Source organism: Caloenas nicobarica, chromosome 4 (genome assembly GCF_036013445.1).
Source record: "Caloenas nicobarica isolate bCalNic1 chromosome 4, bCalNic1.hap1, whole genome shotgun sequence".
Lineage (NCBI taxonomy): Eukaryota > Metazoa > Chordata > Aves > Columbiformes > Columbidae > Caloenas > Caloenas nicobarica.
This window is the reverse complement of record NC_088248.1, coordinates 22,608,570-22,627,772: the sequence shown is the minus strand read 5'-3', so window position 1 is coordinate 22,627,772 and position 19,203 is coordinate 22,608,570. Positions and strand designations below refer to the sequence as shown.

General features: G+C 39.8%; 2 protein-coding genes across 8 annotated transcripts in view; one reads left to right on the top strand and one right to left on the bottom strand.

The window, feature by feature from the left end:
• NR3C2 (nuclear receptor subfamily 3 group C member 2) overlaps positions 1 to 13,088 on the top strand; it is a 206,029-nt gene extending 192,941 nt beyond the window's left edge. For all 3 annotated transcript variants that reach the window (XM_065633639.1, XM_065633640.1, XM_065633638.1), the window contains 2 exons: positions 802 to 959; positions 9,467 to 13,088. In XM_065633639.1, the coding sequence (XP_065489711.1) occupies positions 802 to 959; positions 9,467 to 9,622 (314 nt within the window). In that variant the 3' untranslated portion in view covers positions 9,623 to 13,088. The remainder of the gene's footprint in view (positions 1 to 801; positions 960 to 9,466) is intronic.
• Positions 13,089 to 16,497: 3,409 nt separating this feature from the next.
• ARHGAP10 (Rho GTPase activating protein 10) overlaps positions 16,498 to 19,203 on the bottom strand; it is a 147,291-nt gene continuing 144,585 nt past the window's right edge. For all 5 annotated transcript variants that reach the window (XM_065633193.1, XM_065633198.1, XM_065633194.1 and 2 more), the window contains one exon: positions 16,498 to 17,741. In XM_065633193.1, coding sequence (XP_065489265.1) covers positions 17,653 to 17,741 — 89 coding nt within the window. In that variant the 3' untranslated portion in view covers positions 16,498 to 17,652. The remainder of the gene's footprint in view (positions 17,742 to 19,203) is intronic.

The window sequence follows — 19,203 nt, the reverse complement described above, 5'->3', positions numbered from 1 at the left end:
AACCTGCTGGAGTGGAAGGGTATTTGCAGTCTGTAAAGAAACAGTGCATTTTGTAATTAGCCTGGCTGAGGTGAGCCACAGTAAAAAGTACCAAAAAACTCTACTTTTAGCTCATTTGTGAAATGATCCCTTTGGCAGATGGGAACTGCGATAGGACTCTAGAAATGCTTGTATTAAAGGCTGCAACTGTATGTCTGGGTTAAACACTGGGTCAGGATCCCTGTTTGGAAAATAGTCATCTGTTCCATGCAGAATAACGGCTCTGTTTGTTCTAGGTGTTATGCAGATGCTTACTAACATTCAAAGAAATTTTAGATGTTACTTGATGGCATAAAAGCGTGTCACTTGTTCTAGCATTTCTGCACGTACCAGCTGTAATTCTGTACCTTCCCCTCCTCTGCCAAGTGGGGGAATCATTCAAGAATGTTAAATCGCATCTTCATCTTCTAAAGAAATATGCTTGATCCATCTGCTTTTTGTTTTTTTTTTTTTTTTTCTTTTTGTGTGTGTGGTTGGGTTGTATTAAAAACAGTTTCAGCATGAGGATAGCATGTGTTGTATTTCTGAGATGTTATCTTGTCCTCTGCCGCAGCTTCTTCAATCACAGATCTGGAGAGGATGCTTGAATCACTTGAAAATCTGTCTGATGTTGTTGATTCCGTACCAATGTCTGTAAAATTATGGATTTTGCTTAAAGGTTTAACTATTTCATCCATTAACTAGTGTAACTTTTTAAGTATGCACATCAAAAGCATAAGCAATACAGTTAATATTAATATAAGACTGTCTTTTCAATGACAGTTCCCAAGGATGGTCTCAAAAGCCAAGCTGCATTTGAAGAAATGAGGGCAAATTACATTAAAGAACTAAAGAAGATGGTAACTAAATGTCCAAGTAACTCTGGGCAAAGCTGGCAGAGATTCTACCAACTGACTAAACTCCTTGACTCCATGCATGATGTAAGTATAACTCCTCAGGGAGTGCAGACAAGTTAAGCAAAAATCTCTCCATTAAGGTGAACCAGTAGTCTTTAATTGTGTTAACTAACAGGGAGAAAAAAAATTAAATTCTTTTTAAAGGAACATCTGAGAGAAGTTGTTAGCAGATGAATTTAAGGACAGCTGCCAAGTAAAATAAGAAAATGTAAATCGTTAAGGGCTGGGTCCTGCTGCCTTCTCCTATGTTAAATGGTAATGTGTTCCTCCAATGATTCACTGAAGGTCAGTAGAGCTATTGGTGGGGTCAGAGGCTCTTCAGCAGGAGAAATGATGTGACCTGTGACCCAAAGTCAGACACAGAGCGAGTGCGTCACGCAGAGTTATCGCGCAGGTCGCTTCCCAATGAACGATTCTGGAGTAGCGTGTCACACATCTAATGTGCCTGATGTGCTGATTAAAGTTGAATTAATTTGGTGACCTTTAACAGCTGGGATTCTAAGTGATGACTTTAAAAGATGTATTAAGGCTTTGGAGCCATCTTGGGTATTTCAAGCTTTGTTTGAGTTTTCAAGTACAAGGTTCACTGTATCGTTTGGTTATTTCTACTGCCCTGTCTCATTCCAGTGCGAGGGTGTGTTTTACATGCATCAGGTGTGAGATGTGATGAATGACAAGGGAAACTTAAAGTTTAGTCCCGAAACACCCAGGCTGTTGGCGCCTCAGCCCAGAGTGATGCTGAAGGATTGTGGTGGGTGCTTGGTGCACGGGACCAGCTCAGAAGAGGTATCCATAATATCGAGCTGTTCAGGTGGGAGCATCCCAGTTCGAGACAGTAGAATGGTGTAAGTGCAGAGATTTACCTCTCCGGATGCTTTGAGCTTTGGGGTTCCCGCAGGGGAAGCCAGTGACCCAGCTGTAATCGTCTCCCCAGGCTGAGGGGTTTTCCCCGGTGCCCCCCAAGAGAACCCTGGGCAGTGTCCTCTCTGAGGCTGCCCCGTGCTGCAGCGAGGGACAAGGGACGAGCGACAGCGAGAGCGACCTTTAGTGGCGTTTGGGTACACGCGCGGAGGGGTCCCGTGAGCAGAGGATGAAGCCCAGCAGCACGAGCTGATCACCTCCCAGTAAAAACTGGGGAACTGCAGCAAAGGAAAAAAACCTGCCCTACTCCATCCTGGGTGGGCAGGGAGGTGACTTTGCTGCATGAAGAACCTACAGCACTTGTTTTCAGAGCCTGCATATAAATGTACTTCTTTGTACTTGACTTAAATTTCATTTTTTTGTACAGTTCAGTGCAGTGCACTTCAGGTCAAATCTGTATAAAAGCCTGAGGTCTGTTTACAGAATGTACATATGGAATTATTTTTCAAATATTGTTCTGTTGTTCATTAAAACATTGCAAATCTTAGTGGGAGGCAGGGAGAGTATTATTAGTGCTTCAGTGATAGCTCGTTCTTCAGAGATCGGGTTTCACTCGCTCCCTGCCAGCAAAGGAAGTCGTAGCGTTTGAGTGGAAAGAAAGGGGATGGGTGATAATATCATTTGCAAGATATTCACTTCTGAACCTCAGGGCAGCATAACAAACCCCTGCATTTAAGTTGTATTCTAATCCTTTTCAGAATAGGCAGCATCTGTGATTTGTTATTGAAATGGGTATGTTTGTGTGGTTAAGGTGACAGGCTGACAGACTCGTACTTACCGAGAAAGCTACCGTGTCCTACAGACATTTTCCAAAACACAGCATCAGCCACTGGGAGCTGAACTAACCGGAGAAGCAGACTGCTCTTGAGTTTTATTTAATTTTTAATTACGCTATTTTTACATTACTTTTGTTTTAATAGAGCACTTTCTTACAAAGGACTTTTTAAAGAAAGTCCCATTGTCAGCATTCTCTGTTGAAAAGGCCAGTTGTCTGCACAACAGTGCTTCCTTTCAGAGACGTTATTGGAGACTTGTTCAACAAAGGCACTTGTTTATTTTTTCTCTTTAAAACTGATTTTTCGCTTTTTGGTTTTTGAAATCCACCAGAATAAATTTAGAGCGGTGATAATATTAACGAGAAGTGAGAATTACTCCTCTCCCCACACCGCCTGTTAGTGCAGAATTTCTCCGTTCTATCAATGGAAATGCAAATTTGCTGCTTGATGCCTTAGTATAGGAAGAGCACTTTTTTAGCTGTCACCTATGCATTTTTAACTTACTCCATTATAATTTTAGAGGATCAGAATATATTTGATGCTGAGCAGTCTTAACTGGAGCTAAAGTCCCACATTTACATGCTGCTGTGGCCACAGCGTTGGCATTTACAGTGCAAGCCCAAAGGGACTGGTGCAGAATTCATGGTTATTCAGTCTTCCCGCTGCCTCCAGGTTTTCCATCAGAGCAAAGCAGCATCTCCCTCTTTGTGGAGTTTGCTTTACCTGGGTGTAGCGGTAAACAATGAAAGAATACTGCTCCTTTGCACATTCACACTTGCTTTCATCGACCTCATTTTTAAATAGTCTTTCGGAGGACTATGTGAAACCGCATGGGAATATCAAATTACCTTCTGCTTGGCTTATATAATAAGAGGAAGAAAAAAAAACCCAAACAAGATGGTTTTACATTGCTCAGTGAACTAAATCATTCAACTACACAGTGAACATATGTGCAGGTAGAAAAGTGCCGAGGTGAGGAAAAAAAGAAATTTTCAAGAAGGCCAGGTAGGCACTTAAGTATTTGAAAAAAATCAGCAACTTTATTTAATGATCCATAAAGCCTCAAAGCACCAAAAGCGCAACAGAAAAATAAGAGATCAAACCCCATCCCGAGCAGACAAGATAATTACAGTTTCATGCACTTGCCTGCGCACACCTGCACTTGGCCTTGGGAGCGCATCTGCCTGTCCCTGCCCCCCTGCACCAAAACACTCTTTATTTGCACAACGCTGTGTGGAAGCAGCGGTTGCTGACAGGCTCAGCCTGCTGATACGGGTGCCCTTCCTCCGCCCTGGTGCAAGGCGATGGAGATGAGCAGGTTGTTGCCATTTCCTCGCTGTTGTGCCGTGGCTCAGCCCTGCTCGTGCGGATGGCCCCCCGTGTGGGTATCTTCTGGTTCCGTAACCAACATATTTCCTTCTTGTAGGGATTGTGTTTCTGCTGTTGTGGCCGGCCCGAGTGCATCATTTCACAAAGCAGGGCAGTGCGTTGAGAACCACGGCGTAGCAGGGGCAACCGACCTCTCTACTCAGGACATAAACATTTTGATCTTGTGCCCATGAACGGCCATGGGTGTTTCAGGGAGAGATGCATGTGCAGCACTTGGATGTAGGTGAACGGCGCTTGTGTGATCAGACGAACGGCACACAGGAACATTAGAAACAGATGTGCCACACATGGTATCAAAAACTCCATTTGGATCCTCCTCAGCATCTCCTGTTGGCTTTGGCAGGAGGTGTTGTATCTTGCATGGCAAGCCTCATTTCATATAGAGCATATAGTATATGGTTAGGCGGTTTGCAGAACAAAAGCTGAATTTGGTTTCAATCTGGCTGATACTAAACAGACTTTGAGTTAAGAGGGCTTTTGTTTCGATGCCATGACATTAAACCCTAATGTGAACCTTCCCCTTGTCTTGGCAAGGCAGAGCACTGTGCTGTCATTTGCTTGTTGATATTTTCTGCCAAACGAAAATAAATTCTTTAAGGCTCATGCTGCTGAATAATTAATTTTTTATGGTTCCTGAAGGGAATACTTTATAGCTGAGATGGATCTTTCCATAGGCTGAGAGTGCCAGGATTACACTCGCTGAAAAAGCTGACAGTGGGAAGCAGGGCAGAGCTCCTCCGGGGGCAGGTTTGCATGGCTCGCTGCGGTGGATCCAAATGTGTCTCTGCAGGTGCTTAATCCCACAAATACGCAGCTGCAGATGAGCCCCTGAGCTGTTGCCGACACCTTTGGGTGCACTTGTTTCTGCTACTGATCTGCCAAAGTTTTGTCCCGCATCTGATGTGCTGTTTGGAGGTTTGTTTATTCCCAGAGCAGGCGTTTTCTGCGTAGACTCAGAGGCGAGATCCAGTCCCTGCTCCCGGGGTGCAGAAGCAGCAGCGATGTAAGAGTGTGCACGGGTGCATGTTGCAGCAGCCGATACACATCTGTCACGTGAGAAGTTGATTCCCGGCTCCCTGATGTAGACAGGGGCTACTCTGAGGGTTGTCGGTTTGTGATGGTTGCACTTCTTCCTTCTTCACGTTAATAGGTGTTTGTTAGAGGAAGATGGAACCTCCCTCCTGCCAACAGAAGAGCAAGGGAGGCTTGGCCCAAATTTAGCCTGGCCGAGGGCTGAGGATTCTCCATTGGTGTGTGATCCTGTGGGTTTATATGTGTCCTCCAGGCACACAAAATGAGTCCAGCTCAGGTTCCTCCACGTCATGTCCAGGCGTTAAGTGCTGCGGTTTCGGTGCGTGGATGTTTATGAAGAAAACCTGAAGAAATGAGTGCAGTTCCTAAATGAAATAAATGCACCTGTCCACGCAGAACTAGGTTCCACATTTGCTGTGGTCAGATACTCTTAGTGCCTAATCCACATGCATTTTATCCACTTTTTACTACTTGCTAGCGTGAGCTCAACAGACTGCATGGGTGTATTCAGAGACTTCATCCTTTGGACTTACCTCGTTTTTCCCGTGTTTGTGGGAAGTTTAACTCTTTGGGTTAGTGTTCAAACTAGGAATTAGCTGCTGGGACACTGACATTTTTCACAGTTTTTGACAGTCATAGCTGTAGCTAATAATAGCAAGAAATTACTCAGCATTGTGTTGTTACCCTACTGCTGTCTTAATTGGTGTCTCAGTAGGCTTAATTAGAAAGATGCTGCTGATAGAGAAGTGACTGTGGACTTTCATACCACACTTGGTGATTGTGAGAGATTCCGAAGTCAGAAAACTGACTGAACATAGAAATGTGTACCCTTGCAAATGAGACAGTTCTTACTGTTTCTGGAAATGCCAAGGGCATGGTGAGATTGCTAAACTAAAATCAATTCTTTTTGCTGTAAAAATTCTGCAAGTGCTTGAAGGTCACTGTAACTGTATTAACTTCAAGGACGTTACATTAAAGGATTCATTTTTTTAATTATGAAGAACAGTATGTGTGAAAAAGTCCATTTTATGGAACCCCCACCCTAATAACAGAAAATTATGTTTGATTAATACTCCTATTTCTCAGAGGTGCTTAATACAGCATATAATGCAAAGATTAAGTAAAAAGTTCAGAATTGTTAAGATTGCTGTAGCCTTGAAAATGTTTAATGCAGCATATTTGATCAAGAAGACTCATAAGCCCAATCTAGAGGTGCTGGATAGTTTGAGTTATTTTACTATTTTAGAGACCACTCGTAACCAGTGGTACATCAGCTGCTGTCACTGCAGTGACAGAGCTTGTCTGTTACACAAGAAAGCAAAATTTTTCATTTCTTTACTGATGAGGGAATTTCTCTTTTAAAGCAAAAGCTTAGCTGAATTATTTACCTGCTATAAATCAATACTACATCAGATGAATGCTGCTTGGGATGCAAAAGCAAGTACTCAAATTTCAAAATTAACATTGCCTGTGGAACCTGAATTTTTTTATCCCTTCAGTGCATCTCCACACTAAGGCTGCTGGGCTGGGGGTGGAATCATACAATTTAAAACGTATGAGAACATGCCTGCAGAAAAGAGCACTGCTTGTGGCTTAGTGCTCGGTCTTGCAGCCTTCTCTAGATGACCTGATCGTATTGTTTACCTTTTAGTGCCTCTGAGTTGCCCTTTGATTCTCCCACATTCATTCCTCTTTGTTTTCAATTAGTGCTAGAAATACTTCCCCAAGCCCAAAAAGCCACCCGGTTTTTAAGGTTGCCAGTTAAAAAGGTCCTGACCACATTGTGCATCCTAATACTCCTGTTTTCTTCAGGTGGTTCATTATTGTCAAGTATGTTAAAGTTGGAAACTTTGCTTAAGAAAAGAAACAGAGGAACAAAAAGTGTAGCAGACTGAATAGGTATAGAATGTGTATTATCTGTAAGGTTCCAAACCCAAGTATTGCATAATGGGGGAGTTCTAGGTATTTTCTTTCAAACTGCTGTGTAAACCTAACCGTTCTCCTCTGTGCCGATGCTCACAATGTGCTGTGTTACAACAGTGTCCCTGATCACACCCCAGTTTTCCCCTGCGGGACTGCTGGCTCATTTATTGTATAGAACAGATGATGGTCTCTTCATGAACATTATTTTCATTTCTCTTTTAGTCCACAAATTCACCAGGCATACATACATACTTGATACTACTAAAAGCTTGCTAAGAAGGCAGAATTAATAGTTTCCACCTAGGCTTTCCTGCGACACCTGTCTCAGTGCATTCAGAGGTTTCATACGAGTGTGAAGAGTCAGGAATTGGCTTGAATTTCACAGGTGAGCTGTCAGCACAGGGAGGATGGCAGGCAAAGTGACGACCCCAATCCCCTCACGTTTGGTGATGTGAAACAACTTGTGTTCATGTTTAGGAAGAGCAGCACATTCACTGGGTCATTACTAAGGTGCACAGCTTGATTTGCTGAAGTGCTGGTTTGTGGTGACTCAGGCATGGAAGAGGTAGGGGCTATTAAACCATTTCCTTCACTTTGGTTTTCTGGATGTTTGGAGTATTTTTGGCGTAGAGCATTTGCAGAAACAACCTCCTGCTATTGGGTAAAGTAAACCTTTCAACATCAGCATTTTTTTCTACTACATGCTACTTACTTAGCATGCATCTGTTTAATTAGCATTGGCTCGTGACATGCCAGATCATTGGGAATGAACTAAGCAACAGCAAACAGGCTTGTGTTGTGCTCAGTAGCAGAAAATCATGTGTTTGAGTGATCCCAGCACTTCTCTGTGTTGTTCATAAATTGCTTATGTTTGCAAGAACAGCTGTGAAAATCCTGCAAATAGGTAATAAGATATGGTGCTACTGGAGGGTAGTCTGTTGCTGCCTGTATTTTTTTTTAATTTCCTTTTCCACCTTGCAGAAGTTTCGTTTTATTACTTTAACACGGGCTTTACTGCATAGTGCAACTCTACATGTTAAGAATTGAAAGGACAAACAAACTTGATAAACTAAACAAGCAAAAAGGGTTTAAGTCCTTTGCAAGGACAAAAGGCACCAAAATCAAGCTCTGCATAACTTTTGAGTTTTAAAAGAGCAGAGGCTGTTGTTTTTCTTCATTCTCACAACACAGTAATTTGGTGAACTGCAGTGGAGAGGAATGTGCAAACTGGAACCTAGATACGCTTCAGTCACGAGTGCCACAAAAGTTGAGTTGCCTCTGTCTTGACTGACTTGCGTGTTTCTTGAACAAAACACTACAAGGAGTCCAACTTGTAAGGCTTTAGGAGATTCATTTAGATCACACCAGTCAAAAAAGTCTAGTTTTGAAATAGTACTGTCTTACTACTAAATATCACAAATAAGTGCCCGTAGGTTGAGTCATGAGATTGCTTTGCCATATTTTTATCATTAAAATAGAAGTAATTCCCTGGGCTGTGATGCTGGAAAAGGTCTTCGTATCTTCACAGTTCTCATGCTCTAATGGCATGTTTTCTTATAGCAAAGGTAAGCTGCAGTTTGCCATTTTGTGTGGAGAAAAATAGCACAAAACAAGAGACAAATTAAAATGCTCAAAAGCCAAATAATGTTCATTGTTGTGCGGTTAAGTTTCCTATAACGTGTAGACTAAAATGAAGCTCTATAACGGACAAATGAGAAGAACAGAATGTGAGACAAGGTCCAATTCAGACTAAATTTGTTGGTGCTTTGAAGACACATGGTATTTTTTTTTGTATGCACCAAAAAGCTGATGGTACCTTGAGACCATTTAGTACTTTAGCTCATGTTCCTGTTAACATCCTTTCTTAGGATTACAAAATGGCTGTTGGTCGCCATTTGGGAGAAGAAGTTTGGGATGTATTAAAAAAAATGTATTTATAAATAGAAATGCTGTATCAGGTGAACAATTTCGTAAAGACCGTGAAGCTATAAAACCTGAAATGCTCCAGTGTGACCCAGCATTCATGTTCTCCAGCTAAAAACATCAGCTGCTCAGGCAGTTGTAGGTTGTGGGCCCTGGAGAGTGCACTGAACTAAATAATGTGATTTAACGAACATGTATCCAGCTGAAATTTAGAGATGCAATAGTTTATGGCTGATCTTTTCGCTCTGAGCAGAAGGCTTTATTTTCATAGACATTGAGTACCTGTAGTTTTCATGGTAGCCAGTTGCCTGTTAGTGAAATGAAAAGTGCAGTTATGCTGAAAAATCAAATCTGAGGCATTTTGGTTTTTTCTAGTTAGCTGATTTTTAACCAGTTAAGTAGCACTTTGGGATGCGAGGTCATTTGCTTTTTTAACCCTTGCAAATGGACTGCCAAGTCAGAGTGAGATGCCATTTCTTGGTGATAATCCACCATTATCAGTAAGCTGTAGTTTGCATGTGAAATTCTCAGTGTTTTTCCTAAAAAGTGTTTCTTTCTCTATTTCAGCTTGTTAGTGACTTATTGGAATTCTGTTTCTACACCTTTCGAGAGTCTCAGGCACTGAAAGTAGAGTTTCCAGCTATGCTGGTGGAAATCATCAGTGACCAGCTACCAAAGGTGGAATCTGGGAATGCCAAGCCCCTGTACTTTCACAGGAAGTGATAGAAAATGTCTTAAATGGAAGAACTTTGCCTTAAGTTTCCCTGTGTTATTCCACACCCATGAAGGACTCAAGAAACCATATTTTAAACATGCTATCTACACTTGTTCAGCAGTCTTTGCATAGTCTAAAATCATGTGAAGGGTTTGGGGAATGGAAAAAGGGTTGACTTGGATTTGGCAAGACCTAGATGTTCGGAAATTACCCCATAACCCTCAAACATTTAGAAAATGTTCCTGTTCCTCCGGATGAAAAGCCATATCTAGTCAATAACTCTTTGATTTTGATATTTTAACAGATGGAGTTTTAAATATGCCATGTAGTTTCTGGTATTGTTTGCTTGTTTTAAAAGGGTTCAAGAACTAATGAGAACTTTTTAAAGCTTACCCTTGGTTTGCACATAAAACGTAAAGTCAATATGGGGCATTAATATTCTTTTCTTGTAAAAAAAATAAACAACAAAAGCTATATATATACACACATATATACACACAGACACACACAAACAAACCCTAACGTGTAAAGTAATAACAGAACATTTGGTGTGGAATACTCTGTTATCCCCACCTGTGGCATTTGTTATCCCATGTTATCCCCTCATAGATGATATACACTGTGTTAAGTGTCCATTTACTATTTAATTAAAAAGGATGAGATGTGAAAACAAATGCCCTGGTATCAATTTATAGTATCTATTGTGCTGGCTTTACAAATAATTTTTTGCAGTCTTTTGCTGTACTGTACATTGCTGTATGTATAAATTGTGAAGGACCTGAAATAAGGTGTAAGGAACTTTTGTAAATGAGACAAAAAAATCTTTAATGGTTAATAGGATGAATGGGAAAGTATTTTTGAAAGAACTCTATTTTGCTGGAGACTATTTAAGTACTATCTTTGTCTAAACAAACAAGGTAATTTTTTTGTAAAGTGAAATGTTCTGCATGCATAATGAACCGTTTACAGTGTATTTAAGAAAGGGAAAGCTGTGCCTTTTTTAGCATCATATCTAATTTACCATCCTACAGTATCTGTTGTAAATAACCACACTTAACCTTTTCAGTTGTATTTAAGACTTTCTGTTTTCCTCTATCTTTTTTTCTGCCTTTTGTCTCGCTTGCAAGCATACGTGACCTGAGCACATCTTAGAAATCCTGCTTCATATTTCTGTAGGAAACTACACTATGTTGTGTTGGCCACTTTACGAAGGTTTCATTTAACAAGACAAATTACAGTTTCTCCAAAGCTTTCGCCAGCTTAATGATGTAGTGAGTTCTTGCCCTCTGTTCCCCTTCTCTCTCAGGGGAAAAGGGGTGAATAAGATGTTGAATGATTTTTCTTCTTTTATTAAGTTTCCCAGATTGTTTGTTTTTCCTTTGAATACTGGATACGTAAAACATCTTAAAAGGTCAGATTATTATTTCAGATGGGGAGAGCAATTTCTGATTCTGATGAAGGGAACATGCAGATCATTACAGTAAGTATATTGAACAGCTTTGTACTGGTGCGAAGAAGGATGGTAAGGTACTGATGAAGGGGCAGATTAGCCGAGTAGAATTTTTAGTGATAAACCGTAGGTAATTTTGTAAGCGCTTTTGTAATAATCAGAATACATCTGAAAAGACAAATGTTCACACTAGGAGTTCAACTCAGTTGGTCTGATTTTGTCTCAAAAATGTTTTCTCTAGAATAAGACTGCAAAGAAAAACTTTTTGAGGTCATTTTCACTATTTCACAATTTCTAAGCAAATACGGAATTTTGGAGTAGAAGAGAGGACAGGTGAACTTTTCTGAGGCTCAACTGTTGCTACTGTATGCTCATGTAAGTAGAACAGGTTTTCAGAGTCCTAATCTATAGTGTTCTCTCTGGGTGCCACTGGTGTTTTTGAGCTCTAGTTTGTCCCTTGGCCGGTCAGAATGTAGCATTTCTTTTAAATGGTGGTCGAATTAAGAATTCTGCGCCCTTTTGGAGTCCAAATTTTGAGGTGCGCTTTGGTGCACTGAAGACAGTCAGTGCTACTTGTCTTTTTAAATGACACCTGCCTTATGCAATGGATAATCTGTAAAGACTGTATTCAGAGAGGTTTTTTATATATAAATATATACATACATATATTATTTGCATTTTGGAAGTCTAATTCATAGGCAGATCTTTAAATACTGACCTGCACAGCAATATGAAAGCCAAACTTCCAATGTTAGATACACAGCATGCAGACTGGTTGTTTACAGTAAAGAAACAGTCATACATTCATCTTTTCATTTACATTTTTTTTTAAGTCTAAAATAGAAAATTTTAAAGCCAGGTTCTGGGTGAATACAGTCTGCAGCAGCTTTTTATATTAACAAAGTTACTGCCTCCTTTTCTGTCTCAGAGTAACTTTGCTTGATTGAAATAGCAAAGCCATATTCTACACTTCACTGTTAAATGCCTGTCCCAGTCCAAATTGTTGTCTGTTTGCTCCTATTTTTGTACCTTATTACTTTTAATCTTGGTTTGGTACAATTCATAATTCACAGAAACTTCATATAATTAAACACACTAAATTAGTTTTAAAAAGCAATTTATATCTTTATGCAAAAACGTATGTCTGTCTTTGCAAACAACTGTAAGCAGATTACAATAAATCCTTTACTTTAATCACCTGTTGTTTATGAAACCATTCATTGATGATTATTTTTTGCTAGAGATCATTGAAATAATAGATACAATTGGATATAGATGTTGTAAGAGGCAGTATTCTCTTACCAAGGACACTTAAGCAGAATAGCCATCACTTTTTTTATCTAAACCTGTGTACAGCAAAAAACCCCACAAGCTTAGTTTTTAGCTACTGGGAAGTTATGTTCTTTTGGATTTGTTTAGAATGAAATAGGCATTTGTCTCCTGCAAAATACAAGACAAACTAAACCATCTTTTAGAAGTGGGCTTCTGTTCTTTGAGCTACGTTATTTTGTTGTAAGAAGGAACGGGGATATACAGCAAGAGCATTGTATACACAGTTAAACATGTAAAATAGCGTTAGTGTACTGCAGTGGGTATTTCAGGAATACTACACATCGTGCGACTGAACAGTTGCGCAAAATAAAATAGAAGAGACTAAAGTTTGCAATATCAAAATCTTATTCAAAAGATACTTTACAATCAGTAATGCAAAAAGCTAATTCACAGGGTGGTGTTTTTCACTGACTTGTTTAAACATTTATGAAATTAAACAATTCTACAGTTAATGCACTTTTAATTGTTTATTAAAGATTTGACTTTTTCTTTTTTTAGAGCAATGTTTTCAGCTGGAGGTCAATGACTTGGTAAGATAGACAGCAGTTCTGAGGCCAGGAAGCTCAGAGGAATGTTTAAGAATTCTTGGAGTTTAAATAGATTCCTGGATGAAAAATAAAAGCAGCCAGCAGTATGGTGTAAACAATAAAATCTATGCATAATGATGCATTTATAATTAGGGGTTTGCTTCTGTATGTTTAAAGCTTTTTAAATAAATAGAATATATTGTTTGGTCTTTATGTTAATGTCTGCAAGTACCTATTTTTCTTTTTCCTTTTTTTTTTTCCTTTTTTTAATACAAATTGTACAAATCTGAATTAATATGAATTAAACTGGTTTGATTGCAAGTATTTCTTGCATTTTAATGTCAGATAGCTGCTGGTGCAGTGATATCCTTAGAGACCAGCTTCTGCGCATCTAGAAACAATATTAAACAACATAAAGTAAGTAACAATGCAATATAACATCTTTCTTCATACATCTAGCTCTTGGGGTTTATCAAGCTCTACTAATTTGGACAATGCAGTGCATATGGTGGCTTCAGCCAGAGAGCAGCTCCTTATGCTGTAGGATAAAGAGGAGTTTGGGTGACTTAACTGGGATAACCATGTTTGCCAAAGGACGTGCTGACACTGCTGCATCCCACTCAAAGGAACAAACCCAGCAACCTCCAACAGCTGGACAAGTCTGGCTTCCAGTTTCAGGTAACCGAGAGCTGCTGTACCCATTGGCCGAAGTTAGAATTTCTCCTGGGAAACAGAGATACTCACTGTTTTCCATACATCAGGTTTCCCCAGTGGCTAAATCAAACTGCCTTCTCAGGGCCAGGTCTTTTCCAATTACAGTAAGAAATTTAGAAGGGGAAATAAAACTCTTGCTATCCTGGTTTTTTCTGTGTATTATCTATCTCAAGTATTTACTGCTAAGTTCTGGATGAAGCTATTAATAGGTCTATGGTGTAAGCTTCCATTTAATTGCATTTTTTTTTTCTTTAATAACGAGTTACACAAACTTTTTATTGCCAGAAAATCCTTGCACCTGCCTTCTGTTTGCTGAATTGTCAAAAGGAAAGAATAGTAGAGGATCAGCAGTGTTAAGAAAAATTTCCCATCTGCTTAGAAGCAGATGTATCTGTCATATGCTGTTCTAGAATTAAGAAAAGGCTATTACTACTTAAAAACCTAACAAACTTGTAATCTGACCTCAAGCTGGGACACTGCTTTCTTTCAGGTATCTACAGAGAACGGGAGTTTATGACAAGTATATCACTGAGATAGAAAGGCGTGAAAAAAAGTGCTCTTTCATTTCAAAGATTTTGCTAGGTAAAACATGCCATAGTGTAAGGTTTTTAAAAGAATGTTTTAATTGTACATGTCAACAGGATGAAATTTCTTTGCTCCTTACCTGTGGTTCCTTCAAGTACAGATGAGGGCACACTGTTGAACTCTGATGTAGAAAATCATGTCCAAGGCATATCTAGCTTAAAAGGTGAAACTGCAGTGAAGACTTTCAGTTAAACTGTGTTTAGTGCTGGTGCATTTACAGTCTATATAAACCCACTGTCAGCAATGGATGGACTCTTTAGGTTGCAAACCAGGTAAGAATTGTGAAATGGGTTAAGAGAAGAAGGAACAGAGCATTGAGAAAGGCAAGTTTCTCCCTGAGTCTTTTCCATGATAAAATTACAGACGCCCAGCTACCAAAAGCTGTAAGCAATGTAGCAGAACACTTATTTTCATTACAGGGCAGATAAATCAGTCAATGAGATTTTTCTTTCAATTCCAATGAAAGACTGGGCATCAGAAGGAAACCTGCCATGAAGATCAGATGAGACAATGATTAACAACATTCAGCAGCCTGAAAATCCCTGAGTTTTTCACCCAGCAGAGTGAACATGCTGCCCAGCCAAGCACAGAGCTGCACCCTGTCCAGTGACTAACACAGACTGTAAGTTCCTACTGATCCCAGCCAGTCGGGAGTCTCAGCTTTTCCATTAATTATTCAGCAAACACACATTCGACCTTAATCCCCAGGCTGAAGGATTCAATCTCTGGCCCCACAGTGATGGCGAAGCAAATGTAATTTTGTATAAAACGTAATTTTGCATAAAACATAATTTTGCATAAAAAGCACAACATATTGTTGTGTTTGTTGGTTCCCCCCCCCCCCCCCCATTCGCTCTCTGATTTCCAGACTGTGTCATCCACTACCAGCAGTCTCAGCTTTCTTAAAACTGACAAGTACCTGACTCTGTGTGGAGTCATCAGCGCCTGGGAAGGGGAACCCAGCTGGAAGGTTAAGCTAAACCTCTACCCACAGCTGTGACACAAGAGCAGGTCCCTGTGAGAGGCCAGACCAGGGACAATGACCACTCTTGCTGCCAGGCCAAAGAAAAGAGCCCTTCGCAGGCTTTCTCCACAACAGATTCCCTTTTCCTCCTTCCTGGGGGATCTGATCTGGCTCAGCTTACACCACTGCCTGTAGACAACGTCTAGGATGTGAGAAAGTTCGGATTAGTGTTACCTCTGCCCAGTGTATCATTCCCCAATAGAAAAGTTTTCTTCTTTGGGTTCTGTGTGGCTCCAGAAGTAACAGGAATCTCAAAACATCTCAGCTAAAGGCAAATAGGGTCACAGGACTGAAGAGACACGCTAAGTCTTTTATTCTTCTAAATATCTGCTCGAAATAAATAAACCACCACCAGAGAATTTTTAAAGACAGCAGCCAGAATGAAATCAAACATGCAACAACAACAAAACAAATGCAAGTGACTTAGAAAGCTTGTGTCAAGTTATCACAGCTCTGCTATCTGACAAGCTGGCATACCTCACTGCCACACCTATGAGGCTGATACCAAAGATTTACATTCTCCCTTTTCGTTCAACATTTTTACCAACCAGTAGCCATGAAAACAATCTGGCCACACAAACACCCTGCTGCCTCCAGAACGACTCTTTAAATCCACAAACAAGTCATGGGCCCAGGTGACACAACACTCAGCCACAACAGTGCTTTGCCACCTGAACAAATCAGAGTAAGGAGACCTGCTCTCTGTTGGTGTATGCATTGGTGCAGCTATTTCCTCAATCCTGAGTCAAGGAGCAAATTAAAGAACTTGATCTTCACAGTAGTCAAAAAGTCATCTCTCGTGCTTGGGTCACTAAGCCACTACGCCAAGATAAGAATTGCCTAAAAGCGACACAGCAGTGAGTCGCTGCTCAGCTACCATGAGAATACACCGAATGAAGCTCCTCCAAGTGATGAGGTTTAGCGCTGGAGAGCTGTGCTGACTTGGCCCACCATTGCTCCATCTGGAAATGATTTGTGCACACTCCAGTGGTCTGGGCAAAGAAACAAAATAATGGTGTGGAGTTAAATTCTAAGGGGGGAAGAAAGCCATCCCAACCTTAAGGCAGCATTAACCATTCACTGGGTTACTAATCACATTAGTTAGAAAAACATGCAAGCTAAGTATATGTGCAGTAAGTGACTCAAAATCCATGGAGTCCAATTTAACAAGTGAGCCTGTATTAGCATGTCATCCCGTCATATTTTCCTGCATCCTCTCCACTGCCTCCCAGAGGGTCTGTCTTGAAGGAGAGAAAAATACAAAGATGAATGATAAACTGCACGTAACTTTTCTTTTTAATCACAAGGCACAGATTTCTACACCACAAGATTTCTGGAAGCTTTTTCTATGACCACAGTTAGCTCTCTTACCACACAAATAGTTCTACAAATAATGAGACAGCTACTTGAGGACTCATACTATGAAGTACCATCAACACCTTACAATCAACAATTACGGGGAAGGAAGAATGTGAAGCTCAAGGAGAAGCTAGACAGACAGCAGATAAAATGCAAGATGCCTCCAGGATGCACAAGGATCACAGCCAGAGATTCTCTTTTTCATTTGGCTCGAGCTTGTAGAGTTGCCTATTTAAGTGAGGAAAGTTCCCCATCCATTTTAGAGCCTGTTTGTGGCTGACTGCGTACAGCTGCCAATAATTATTTCACATCATAACTTACAGAACCAGAGCAAAACATTCTCCAACTTAGGAATGACTTAGGTCAAATAGCACATAACATTTTATTTCATTTACAGTGATATTTTTGAGTAGCAAAGGAACCATGACATATAGGAGCCTGTAATAAAAGTTCATGTGTCTTACCTTTATAAAATAAATGAAATCAAACACACAACATAAACAAACATGTTCTTTGAAGACATTTGAAAAATGTCATGTCTTGATACCTATTATTCTACTTACCAGTGTCTGTTCCATATTGTCTGTTCCACTTTGAAATATAATTTAATTATCAGCATGATAGCTTTTTTTATCCAACAGTATTTTCCAAACTCAATATGCTGTTAAAAATGCTGGTTATCGATGCATCATGTCCAGGACATTAAGTTTACAAAAATCATCTTCAACTGATAGTTGAGTCACAGATCAACTAAATATTTGACTTAAAATGCTAGTTATCTTGCAAACCACTACCGCTCTTTAGAATCGAAAACCATCCTATTAAAAAAATTATCACTCCATCCCCCTTTCTTGACCCCCACCCATTCCAACCCTTAAAGAATCTTTTTTTTTGTAATTCATATTTGGCAACATAATACAGATTTAGGATCTTCAACCCACAGTCAGGCTCTTTGTTGATTAAAAGCAGTCACAAAAGTAGAGAGAAGTGACTATAACAAAAATCCATGGATACCATGTACACCTTCTTGGCGTTCAATGCACAAAGCTATAAAAACTGAACATAATTTTGTGGAATAAGTCCTCTCTTGCCATTTAGTGTGCCTTCTAGCCAGCCTGGCTCTCTGGAAAATCGCACTGCAAAAGAAAAGGGGAAAAAAAATTACTGCATCTTTTTATGCTTGAATTAGTACTTTTAGCTTTAGCTCCATGACACCACACAAAGCATCCATAAAAACATCCAGTTTTCTCAAATGACCAGTTTAAGAATCTGGCTAAGAAAGATGAAGAAGATGACTGACTTAACTTAAATACTTGTGCAATATAGGCACTTGAACTGTCTTCTGCTAAGTATACCTGGTGAAATAGCTTTTAGGTACAGGAGACTTCATTAAGGAAACAGTTAATGGAACTTAAGATGGGTTTATAAAATAGAAAATCTAGATACCTTTGGGGAGAAGTTAGAACTCGTATCAAAAAGTGGTGAAGAATTTCAGTAGCTGGGGGCAAAGCACAACCAAAAACCTGTCTTGAGCAGAGGTGATGAATCTGGAAGCTCAGAGCCACAGAAAAATGGTGGAGGATCTTACTCAGCATGAAAAGTAAGCACATAAAGGTTTATGGGGGAAATAGAAATGAACCAGATCTCATTCCAAGTGTCACCCTTTCACAGAGTAAAGTTGCCATGGGAAGAGACCAATGGACAAAATCTAAATCATTCTGGTTAAATTCTCACTCTGAAATTCATAGTGCTATTCGCAAACCACGAAGGAAAGGCTTGAACTATACACTTTGTTCCTTACTGCCATCCTAAGTATTTCCCACTGCTGATCCCAAAGCTTATGCAAAAATATCCATGGATCTAAAATAAGCAATATTTCCGCTCAGACTCCAAATGCCCCACAACTTATTCCGTGAGCAATAGAACTAATGAAATCTGGCTTCCTATATATAATTTGACTACATTTCACAGGAAGTTCAAAAAGAAGCATAAGCCTTGGTTCTTTGGAAAACAGACTAAAAAGTCCTCAAATTCCTCTTCAAATTTCTTACAAGAATATGGTACAGGTACCTACTTACCTATGTAATTGTAAAATCCTACACTTCTAGCAACCTATGATATTCTCTACCATATTAATTTATCCTCACAGCATTTCCAAGACAGACATTATTTAGGGAGGAGATCAGACAAATGCTGAAACGTGCTGCCAGCCACGTCAGGGCTTTATTTAAAACACATTAACACATTGCAGAATGGGATGTTTGTAGCCTTCTACAAATCAGTGAAATAACATTTAAGAGACAGCAACATGTTAAGTCTCGCTTTCAAAAGCATTGTAAGGCTCTAAATTTGAGCACCTAAACCAGACTTTCCCCTAGTTATTCCCTTGTGTCCTATTATTGTCAGTGAAGCTAGAAGCTGTGCTCAGAAACCACGGTGTAAACCACAGCTATACCTCCATGGTTTTCAGAAAACAAAACTGCTTTCCATGACACCGATAGTTTAGATTCAGAACAAAAGTCTAGGCTTATCTTTATAATAAATATGTCCGACAGAAAGATTCCAAAGGAAAAAAAAAAAAAAAAACAAACATAGAAA